The following is a 10,505-nucleotide window of genomic DNA, read 5'->3' on the forward strand; positions in this document are numbered from 1 at the left end:
ACATATATGTATGTGTATATATACACATACATATATATATATAGAGAGAGAGAGAGAAAGAGATGAAAGATGGATAAAGTGGAGGTATACCTTGAATATGCGATCATGAGTGATTAGCCAAAAACGAAACACTAACTCTTGCAAAGCATTATGAATTTCCACAACCTGACAGCCTAGATTAGGACCTTCTTGTAATAAGAATGTATTAACACATTCAATGAGCTTACGTGTAATCTTCCCTTCATCCCTAGCAAAGGCACAAACAAGAAAAAAGTGAAAGAGGAGAAAATTGTAGGAACCACTAATAACAGCAATGAAGTATGACATTAATCTAAACTATAGCAAAATAAGCAGCTATATGATTAGTTGATCTTAAAATATGACTCCATGAAATAAAAACACGCATTTATAAAGAAAGCCTCAAAGGGATAGAATTTACAAGAAGAAAGAAATAAACAATATATAGTCAAAGAAAGAAAAGACAAAATTTAACATTGTAAAACACTACTGAAGTCAACATAGAATGAATCCATGAGAGGAAGATACCACCAACAACAAGGTGTTGAGGATCAGCCCCCTCCCTCACAAGGGAGTATGCAAGGAAATGGTTTCTTAAAGAATGTCCATCCACGTGATAGTAGCCCCACCAAGAGGTTCATATCCCATGAAAGTATTGGATGAGTCACAAATGTGGTTGTCATCACTAGATTGGTCACACTCAACCATCAAAGACCCCCCCCCCCCCCCCCCCCCAAAAAAAAAAAAAGAGGGAGAACTACAATACAATTAAGACCTTCAATCAATGGCCTCAACTCCGCCTTTACAGAACCTAATTGCCCAAATGTGGCAGAGCAAACAAGGATAATAAGACCATCACAACTGCAGAAAACACCTCCATCACCTGCAAGTCCTGGGTCTCCTCTTGAGCTTCAATCAAAATTAATTTAATTCACCTCATTGAAACTGAGCAAAATGTATCACAAAGCAAGCGGCAATTGTTCTCCAATTGTCTCAAGTATTAGCTCCAGGTACAAGGTTCAGCTCAAAAAACTTTTTTTTTTATATTCATGTGATGGCTCCTACCCACGACTGATTGCACAACCTTTGATATTGTGATTCTCCAGTTTGCAAATGATACTATTTGCTTCAGGGTTGGTACTATGGATCAAATCAGAAAATTGTGTGCCGTGCTGGGATTATTTGAATTAGCTTCCGGTCAAAGCATAAACTGGGGAAAAAACACTCTTCTTGGCTATCACATTGATCCAGCTGGGCTTCGGAATATGGCGGACTATCTGGGATGCTCTGTGGGAAATATGTCAGCTACGTATCTCGGGCTCCCACTTTTTTATTCTCGGCCTTCGGCATCACTATGGTCCCCCCTCATTAAGAAATTTGAAAAGAGGCTAGCCACTTGGAAGGGTAAACTCTTATCAACAGCGGGGCGTCTCACTCTCCTCAAGTCTTGTCTGGTGGGGCTTCCAAATTATCTATTATCATTCATGCACTGTCCGGCCTCCGTTTGCTCCAAAATTGATGCCATCCGTCCACGATTTCTGTAGAGGGGTTCAGAAGATACCTTCAGATACCATCTGGCTAGTTGGAAGGATATTTGCATACCTCATAATAGGGGAGGATTGGGTATCCGGCCTACAAAAGAAATGAACAAAGCTCTTATGCTCAAATGGATTTGGACTTTGTTCATTTCAACAACAAGCACAACAGTTTATGGAAGAATATGGTGAAATTCTTCCTTCAGTTTTCGGGTGCATGGTGGAGAGAGGGTGGCGCTGCTCACATCCTATCCCCGATATGGAAGTCAGTTTTCAAGCTCCTTCCAGTATTCAGAGATGCTACCGCATTTCACACAGGCAACGGAAGGACCCTTCTCTCTCAGAGGACTTTTTGGGGCTGCATAAGGTGGCAAGCAGCCTCACTTGCTCTGTGGTTGATTCATGGAGTGATCACTCGTGGAATCTTCCGTTTCATCGGGGATTAAATTATGAGGAATCGTTGGATTTTTGCTCTCCTTACTAAACTCCGCAGTACTATTATTCGGGAGCACTCAATTGATAACCTGATTTGGAAGCCCAGTAATAATGGCCGATTTACTATCACTTTGGCTTACTCTCGTATCAGAAAGCAAGACTATAGTCCTCATGAGCACGAGGCAAATCTGGCTTGGAAACTCTCAACACCTAGCAAAATCAAATTCTTCATGTGGTCAGCCATCAGAGAACATATTCTTCCTTCAGACAACCTTCATAGAAGAGGCTTCACTGCCCCCAATCTTTCTTGTCCCCTTTGCAATGAGTGTGAAGAGACGATCCAACATGTCCTCTTAAACTGTGGATTTTCGTGGCAAGTTTGGATGAAGATCTTTCTGAAAATCAGGCTCCAACTGGGGCTGCATAAGGACCTCTTTGGCACCTTTGAGATGGTTTGAGGGATTCTCCTTACTCAGTTGGGCAAGTTAATTCTTTCGGCCTGTCTTGCGCATGTTCCATGGTGCATTTGGCTCGAGCGGAACAACCGAAGATTCAACTCCAAAGCTAGCACCCCAGACAACACGGCTTCTCATGTCGTCGGCCTCATCTCGAGCTGGCTTCATACAAAGAAGGATTTTGCCACTTTATCAGGGGTTTCCCTTCAGGAAAATTGGAATTTGATCGCTCACATGTCTGGCCCTAGCAGAGCTCCTAGAATGGCTATCTGGGATCCTCCCCCTTGCGACTGCATAAAGCTGAATTTTGATGGTAGTGTTATTGGATGTTCTGGTCCAGCAAGAGTAGGTGGCATATTCGGAGGTCACAATGGAGACCCCATTCTTTCTTATGTTGGTCCGGTGGGCATTGCCGATTCTAATACTGCTAAAGTTAGTGCTCTATTGTTCGGCCTCCAAATCTTCAGGGATCGTCTCCATGGCAAGTTAATCATAGAAGGCGACTCAAAGACGATTATTAGTTGGTGTTCCAAAGACAGCCTCCCCCCTTGGCGCCACTGGCCCATAACTGATAGTATTGCTGACATTGTATCTTCTTTGCATTGTAATTGGAATCTCATTCCTAGATCAACCAACTCTTTGGCTGATAAATTGGCAAAATTTGGAACTTCCCAACAATCTCTCATTGTATGAGAAGGATTCCCTCCTTTGTAATATGCTCTTTTGAGCTTTTGTCTTAATAAAAATCAGCATCATTTCAAAAAAAAAAAAAAAACTTTTTTTTAAACGATGTATATATTAACAAAAAGAATTACAAAGAAACTGGGAGCAAATCCCTAACAACAAGAGATTGAAAGGTTGCTCCTGACTTGGCAAGCACATCTGCCATCGAGTTAGCAGATCTCAGAATGTGAGACCAAAAGAGAATACAAGGAATAACTTTTTCAACGACACTTCTAACAAAATGGAATTTGTTGTTGAAAGTGCAATTATTCCTTTCCTCCCAACTAGCAAGAGAATCTGCACCAATGAAAAAACACTGCAAAATTTTACCAGGTTTGGCTAGAGGCCTATTGATCCATGAAAGAAGAAACTAGAGAACATGTCTGGAAAACAGGAGTTCAACCCAAACTTTAAGAGGACAGCCCTTCAAACTTTAAAAATAAGGGGTACTGGATGAAAATGTGGTTCACTGATCGATAACTGGAATTATAAGCATAGAGAACTTGCTATCGAGTTGCATACCATGGATAATTAGTTCATCAAAAGTTTAAATATTACTTTTAATTGCACAAAGGGCAAATTGAGGGGGTTGGGTACACCAAGCCAGAGAGAAGGCGAGAAGCTTGGGCCATGGAGAAGCGAGGATGACATAGAAGGAAGAGATGGCTAAATCCCCTCAAGAGAGGCCATTCCAAATAAGGAGGAAGGAAGAGATGGCTAAATCCCCTCAAAAGAGTCCATTCCAAATAAGGAGATCCTCACCCATCCTTTACGGAGATAAAACTACAGTCCATAGCTCCCTCATCAGAAAGGTTGTGAGCAAAGTTGAGGTTCAAAGGGTAAATGGAATCACAATGGGACATAGAATCAAGGTACATAACATTATGTAAATCCTAAGCAATGCATCAACAAGGGAACAGTCATGAATCCAAGTATCAGTCCAGAACCTGGTGTAGTCCCAGAACAAATGTGAACCCCCGGCCCTTAGATGAATCTTTGTCACAATTTGCAAATTGATTTCCAAATGCTTGATGCACGAGAGTGGATGGTTTTAGTAGAAAGCCAATCCTCATAGTTTAATCTTACTTACAGACGATTACCACTTAAAGGCCAGAATTTTCAGCTCAGAAACACCACAGCCCTTTAGCTAGTAAAGTCCAATTCTTTGATCAGATTTTCATGTACCTTAATCACCAGAACATTTTCAAAGACACAGCTCATCCCATTTAACTAGAGTATAATTCGAATTTGTTATCAGCCCCTTTCCAAAGGGAACATTTTTCATGACCTCGGTTTTATTGGCAACAGAAACGGGGCAAGGAAGAGAGCAAGCAACCAAGTATGCTAGCAATGGTGCATTTCATCAATGTAACTCTTCCAGCAAAAGAGATAAGCTTCCTTTCTAAGTTGAGAGTTATCTTCCATATCTCATGAATGTGGTTTCAAAAGGAAGCAAATGGTCTCCCAATAAAGAGTGGCCAACCAAGGTAGAATGAAGGTCAAGAAGCCACTGTCCAACCAAGGGTTGAGACAACTCTTGAAAGGTCCTTAAAGGGCACATGAATCACATAAATGAACAATTTAACCCAACTGACTTTTTGCCCCAATTTTATTTCATAAATGGAAAAGAGGGCCTTGATGTCAATTATCTGGTTAATGGTGTCATCATAGAAGCAGATAATATCATTTGAAATTTTAAGATGGGGAGCTTAGACAGTAGAGCTTAAATTGGGGTGAGCCACAAGCCAGTTTAGCAGGGGTGAAAAGGGTAATGAGGGTTTCCCCAACAACTTTATAGAGAAGGAATAAAACGGTCACCCAACCAGTGGACTATGGAGAAACCATCTTTTTTTATGGAGAAACCATCTCACTATACGCAATTTGAAAATAGAACATTGTGCTGCCACATTTCATAGTGCCAATAGTTTCATATGTTCCAGACCTTTTAGATTATGCCTTGCTACAATTTGTTTGTGACATATTACAAAAGAATTACTCGCCTGTCAGAAAAATACAGACGAGGCCACAAGCAGAGCTATTACATGGAGTTACTAGTAAGTCATCAAAGGAGAAAGGAAAAAAAAGTGTGTGATGATAATTTCTCATGTGATCCCATTCAGAAAAACTTTGTCTCAACACCTAAAATGCTCAATAACTGTATCATTTGTTTCAAATATCACATCAATGCTTACAGGATCTTTTGAAACAACAACTATTTTTTCTTTTTCTTTTTTCTTTCAAATGTTGATTACAGGTGCACACTCACCCTTTCCCCCCAGTGAGACTTGAACCTGAGATTCACCTCCCCAACCATTGAGCGAAAGGCCCAATCCACTTTGACAAAACAACTGTGTTTCAATAATATTTTGCATTGGTAATTAACTTAGCCCTTCAAGTATCTTTTCCTAGAACTAACTGTATAGCAATAACAACAAGGATCAAAATGAAAACCACCACGCAACAAGAGAAAAGTAATATTTAAGTTAAGAGGACTTTTCAACCTGAGAGACAAATTTTAACTTTTATAAAAATAATACCAATAATCAATATAAAGATAAAAATTGGTTTACCTTACATTGGAGAAAATTCCAATGAATTTCTTAACAACATCATTCCTGATATTATCAGGAAAATCACCAGGTGGATTTTCCAGGAGGGAATGAAGAGTAAGCATGCAGCGGAATGTCTCCTCTTTGGTGTTGGAATGTGTGCTACGAATCTCACACATGGTTGTTTCTATCTTACTCATATATAAAAGTACTAGGCCTGTTTGTAAAATAAACTCCAGCATCATCATCACTATGAGAACCAGTCCATGATAGAGTCATCAAATGCTGCTTTAAAATGAACAGAACTTAGAAAAGTAACCATAACTTACTGCAATAAACCCGTTTCCTTATGTGAAAACTGTACTCTTTAACAGTCATGAGGTGCCTCAAAATGATGCCATATTCAGACTGGAAGCTAGGTACATCCCTTATAACATCCCATATGTGATTAAAGAGTGCCTTTATAACAGATAAAAGAAGCAGGGTTTGGCCTAAATCACAGAAAGAAGTTTAGTTAGGTCGATAACAGAACATCTGAACATTCAACAGACTATTTCAAAGATCCCCTTCATAAAGCATAAATGATGGTCATATGCAATAAAAGTGATATAATTCACTGGACGTCACCATTTCATGCATTGCTTTATGGTTTTCAATTGCACTACTCAGAAACTCAATAAGAAACACATTGAACAAATCAACTATAAGGACCTTGTCTCCTACTATGTTATCATTCTTTAGTCCATATGATAACAGAAATATTCTTTTTTCTTGAGAAAAAAGGAATAGAAAGCATAATTTTATTACAGGAAACATGTATACTAAATTTTAGCGACAAAAAACACCTCAAGTTTACTAGACTTCTTTTTCCCTATTTGAACTTCATGAAACTAAACATCCCGATGAATAAATGTGATGCAAACCAGAAACTTTGACATCTTCCACACGCTGAACGACAGTCCTTAGAGTTTTTGCAAAGATAAGCTTCGGCAACCGTCTTTTGCTTGCAGATATCTCCAGTGATATGCATTTTGTCAGCAACGTCAGAATAAACGGCCACGTCTCGGCTGCAACAAAAAAAGTGTTAAGTGCTACCTAAAAAAATATAAAATCGCAAAAAGTTAATAGCGAAAGTGTCTTCCAAAATGACGAAAGAGTCTGCAAATTGTAACTAAACTGTCTCTTACTCACCATGAGGAATCTCATTCTGTTTAAGACTTGCAGTATTTTTACTGAGCAAACTACAAAACGCGACAGATCTTTCTCCTTGTATCAAACAATTCAGCAATTTAACGCCGTCCTATTATACATTCCAAATGAACAAATAGATCAAAGTTCAAAATAGCCAGTGGTGATTCCAACGACAAGTTCAAAAGTCTTAGAGAAGCTTACTTCCCGATTTTTTACTTTCTCTGAAGAAATTTTGGCAATGACTTCTTCAATATCTTCTTCAATATCTTTCGCTGACATGATCCTGCTATTTCACTTCCTAGCCTTTCAAGCACCAAATTCAAGAGACCTACGTTCATTCGGTCCGAAAAACATCAACGAACGTAAGCACTCCGCGACAAGTACGACGCCGTAGAATCTAGGTTTTCGGACAAAGGCGCGAGTGCGGAAGAATGTAGTGCCGCTGCAGGGAGACTGATGAGTGAAGTAAAGAGGGTTTTGTTTTTGCAACCGAAACTCCTGGTCTGTTCCGAATGGTTTTGCGGGAAAGTCCCCGAAGTGTGCTTTTTGGTGTGGCAGAATACGCCTGTGACCCGTCTCAGGTGTTTTATCGTCCGGGCCGTTAGTTACCTTTTACTAAATACCCATACTATCGCAAATTCTAAACTAAACAATTAGTTTTATCAGAATAAAGTATTCTGTTAGAGAGAGATGACAATCTATGACCACACTATTAAGGAAAGTGTCAGTTTGCCCTCTCATCACTTTAAATCATTTTTTCAATCTCTAAAAAATAAGTATGTTCACTAAAATAATTGTAACATAATTAAATTATTACTTAAGGAATTAGGAAACACATAAACGAATAGTAAATTACAATTTTTGCCATAACTAATAAAAATTAAATTTTATCATTTGAGCTAATAAATAGCACAAATATTAATTTATTATAAAATATTATACTTATAACACGCCAAAGATTAAGAATATTATAATGAAGAGGCAATATTTGGAGGGTGGACTAATATTAAAAAGTATACATTTCAATGGATCAGAAAAACAATTTTGTTAGAGTAAAATAAATAATTTTTTATTGTTATTAAAAATTATTATTAAAATATTTAAGATTTATGGAATTAAAAATTAATTTTAAATCAATAATAATTTTAGAGTTAGAGTATTTAAAATTCTTTCAAATTTTTTTCAGAAGCCTTGAGGTTTCCAATAATTTTGGAATTTCACTTAAGTCTCTACTTATTCTGAAGCTTTAACTTCTTCATAATTTCAATTATAGAAAGGGAAGAAAAATAAAAAAATAAAATGCAGCCACATTTTAATAATATTTAAATTAAATTTAAAATAGTTAACTTTAAAATATTTTTCACTCTATTCGTTTATTTTGACATAATCTAATAACTTTAAAATGTAGATTACTTAATAATAATAAAATTAAATAAATATAAGTAACAATAAATTTTTATTATTATAAAAATATTCAATTATAAGTAACATTCAAAATATAATAATATTTTTTTATGTATTATACTAGAAATTTAGTTTCATTTAGACTAACTATTTAATATTTTAATTTTAATATAAATTTTTAAATTTAGTGAATTTCAGATATATTAGTTTGTTGATGAGGTTAAATTTTATTCTACTATATTTAAATTATCATAATTATTTAAATTAATTAAAAATAATAGATAATATTTAATTTACATAAATATTTCACATAAGCTATTAAATATGATATAAAATTTTCTTTCAATTTTTTTAGTATAACAACTTCTTATTAAATCTAATTATATTAACTTTTATATTATATTGGATTTTTAATATAATAAAAATACTATTATATTAGCTATAAAAATTATTTAAGTTTATTAACTAATTTATATCGATAAATTTAATTAAATATATTAATACTATGTTTATTATTTAGAAACATATATAACAATTTTGGTGATGTCAAATTTTGAGACTCAACTTTCACATACACACACAAAATATAGGTAATGGAAATTTGATAACTAATAATATTAACGATTTAAATTATGAAAGTAATAAAAATACTTACCTTTGATGACAACTGTCTATTTGTTGGAGTGTCAACTGGTAGATTTTGATATTTTATAGCATTATACATGGTTAACTACATCTAGTAGAAAAAATAGTTACCATGTTTTTCTATACTCATTTTCATACATATATGAACAAAATGTGACCGACCATGTTGTATTATTGTAATAGGATGAACAACTCATGCAATTGTGTCAATCAAATGAAATTTATATTTAGGAGGATAAAACCTATTACATTATGGGGTTTAATGGCTTGGGCCAAGTTGTAGCGGAGAAGAGAAAGGAATAAGAAGTGAAGAAAGTAAAAGGAGAAAACTAAAAGAAGGAGAAGGGTAGAGAGAAGATGATAATCTAGGGCAACTTGAGAGAGAAAGAGCTCCTCCTTGAGAATAGGACGAGTCTTCTCATAATCCTTTATTTATAATGAGTTTGAAATATTATAAAAAAGACTAAAATATCCTTATATCCATATACGGTAAGAGGCTAAAAGTAAACAAAAGTTACAAGTTATGTCATACATGTTTTACATAAGAATGGTTCATTTTCTGTAACACGTCCCTCAAATTGATGTATAAACTTCAAATATGTCGAGCTTGGAGTAAGTAGAGGTAAGAGGACTTTCTACTATTGCTTTGATAAATATAGCTACTAGTTATTTTATAGAATGTAATGCATGGATATGACACTAGCTTGTTTATCTCAAACAAGGTGGCAATCAATCTCAAAGTATTTTATTCATTTATGAAAGTTCAAAATTAGTTGCAATACGTTTGATTGTTTAGTTGTCACAATGAAGTTGCATGGGCTATTTTATAGGAAATTTGAGTTCAAATAACAAAAATTGAAGTCATAACAATTCACGCATTGCATGAGCGTTGACATGATATTCTGCTTCAACAACTTTGCCATCACACCTTTTTTTTGGCTTCGCCAAGTAACCAAAATTTTCCCACAATTGTGTATTAGCCAAAGACAATTTTTTTGCCATCAAGTAAACCTACCCAATCTGAATTTTCAAAACTTTCAATATTAATATGTTCACGATATTTATATAGTAGTCCTTGTCTTGAACTTTTTTAGAGTATAAAAAAACTCTTTCCAATGCCAACCAGTGGGGATGTTATGGTTGATGCATGAATTATTTGATAACATTGACAACAAATGAAATATCAGGTATTGTTACAGTGAGATAAATAAATTTGTCAACTAAACACTAAAATTTGCCCACATCTACATTACGAAAAAATTCAATACATAATTTAATATTCGGGTCTATAGAAGTATCAATTGGCTCAGACCCCAAGTATATAGCAGTTTCTTCCATGATATATAAAATATACTTCTTTTGTGATATAATTATATCATGATGAGATTGAAGAGCTTCTATCCCAAGGACGTATTACAACAATTGAAGTTCTTTTATTTAGAACTCCTTATTCAAATTTTGATTCATTTATTAAATTTCCTTATTTCACTGCTTGTTATGTAATATTATCTATATAAATAGGCGTAAGAATTATGCTCTAATTAATTTTT

General features: G+C 35.3%; 1 protein-coding gene across 6 annotated transcripts in view; it reads right to left on the bottom strand.

Moving 5' to 3' along the window:
* The window catches only part of LOC137936533 (serine/threonine-protein kinase ATM), a 128,226-nt gene extending 120,811 nt beyond the window's left edge, over positions 1–7,415 (bottom strand). For 5 of the 6 annotated variants that reach the window (XM_068781262.1, XM_068781261.1, XM_068781260.1 and 2 more), the window contains exons 1-6: positions 7,108–7,415; positions 6,907–7,015; positions 6,639–6,782; positions 6,045–6,206; positions 5,737–5,932; positions 91–247 (exon numbers count right to left, since the gene is read on the bottom strand). In XM_068781262.1, coding sequence (XP_068637363.1) covers positions 91–247; positions 5,737–5,932; positions 6,045–6,206; positions 6,639–6,782; positions 6,907–7,015; positions 7,108–7,185 — 846 coding nt within the window. In that variant the 5' untranslated portion in view covers positions 7,186–7,415. Of the gene's footprint in view, positions 1–90; positions 248–5,736; positions 5,933–6,044; positions 6,207–6,638; positions 6,783–6,906; positions 7,016–7,107 lie in introns of those variants that run through there. The other variant, XM_068781263.1, reaches the window with a different exon arrangement.
* Positions 7,416–10,505: the final 3,090 nt, after the last annotated feature.

This window comes from Aristolochia californica, unplaced genomic scaffold (genome assembly GCF_029961685.1).
Source record: "Aristolochia californica isolate CCGP_79_NKW_82.1479 unplaced genomic scaffold, dmAriCali1.0.hap1 SCAF_7, whole genome shotgun sequence".
Taxonomy (NCBI): domain Eukaryota; kingdom Viridiplantae; phylum Streptophyta; class Magnoliopsida; order Piperales; family Aristolochiaceae; genus Aristolochia; species Aristolochia californica.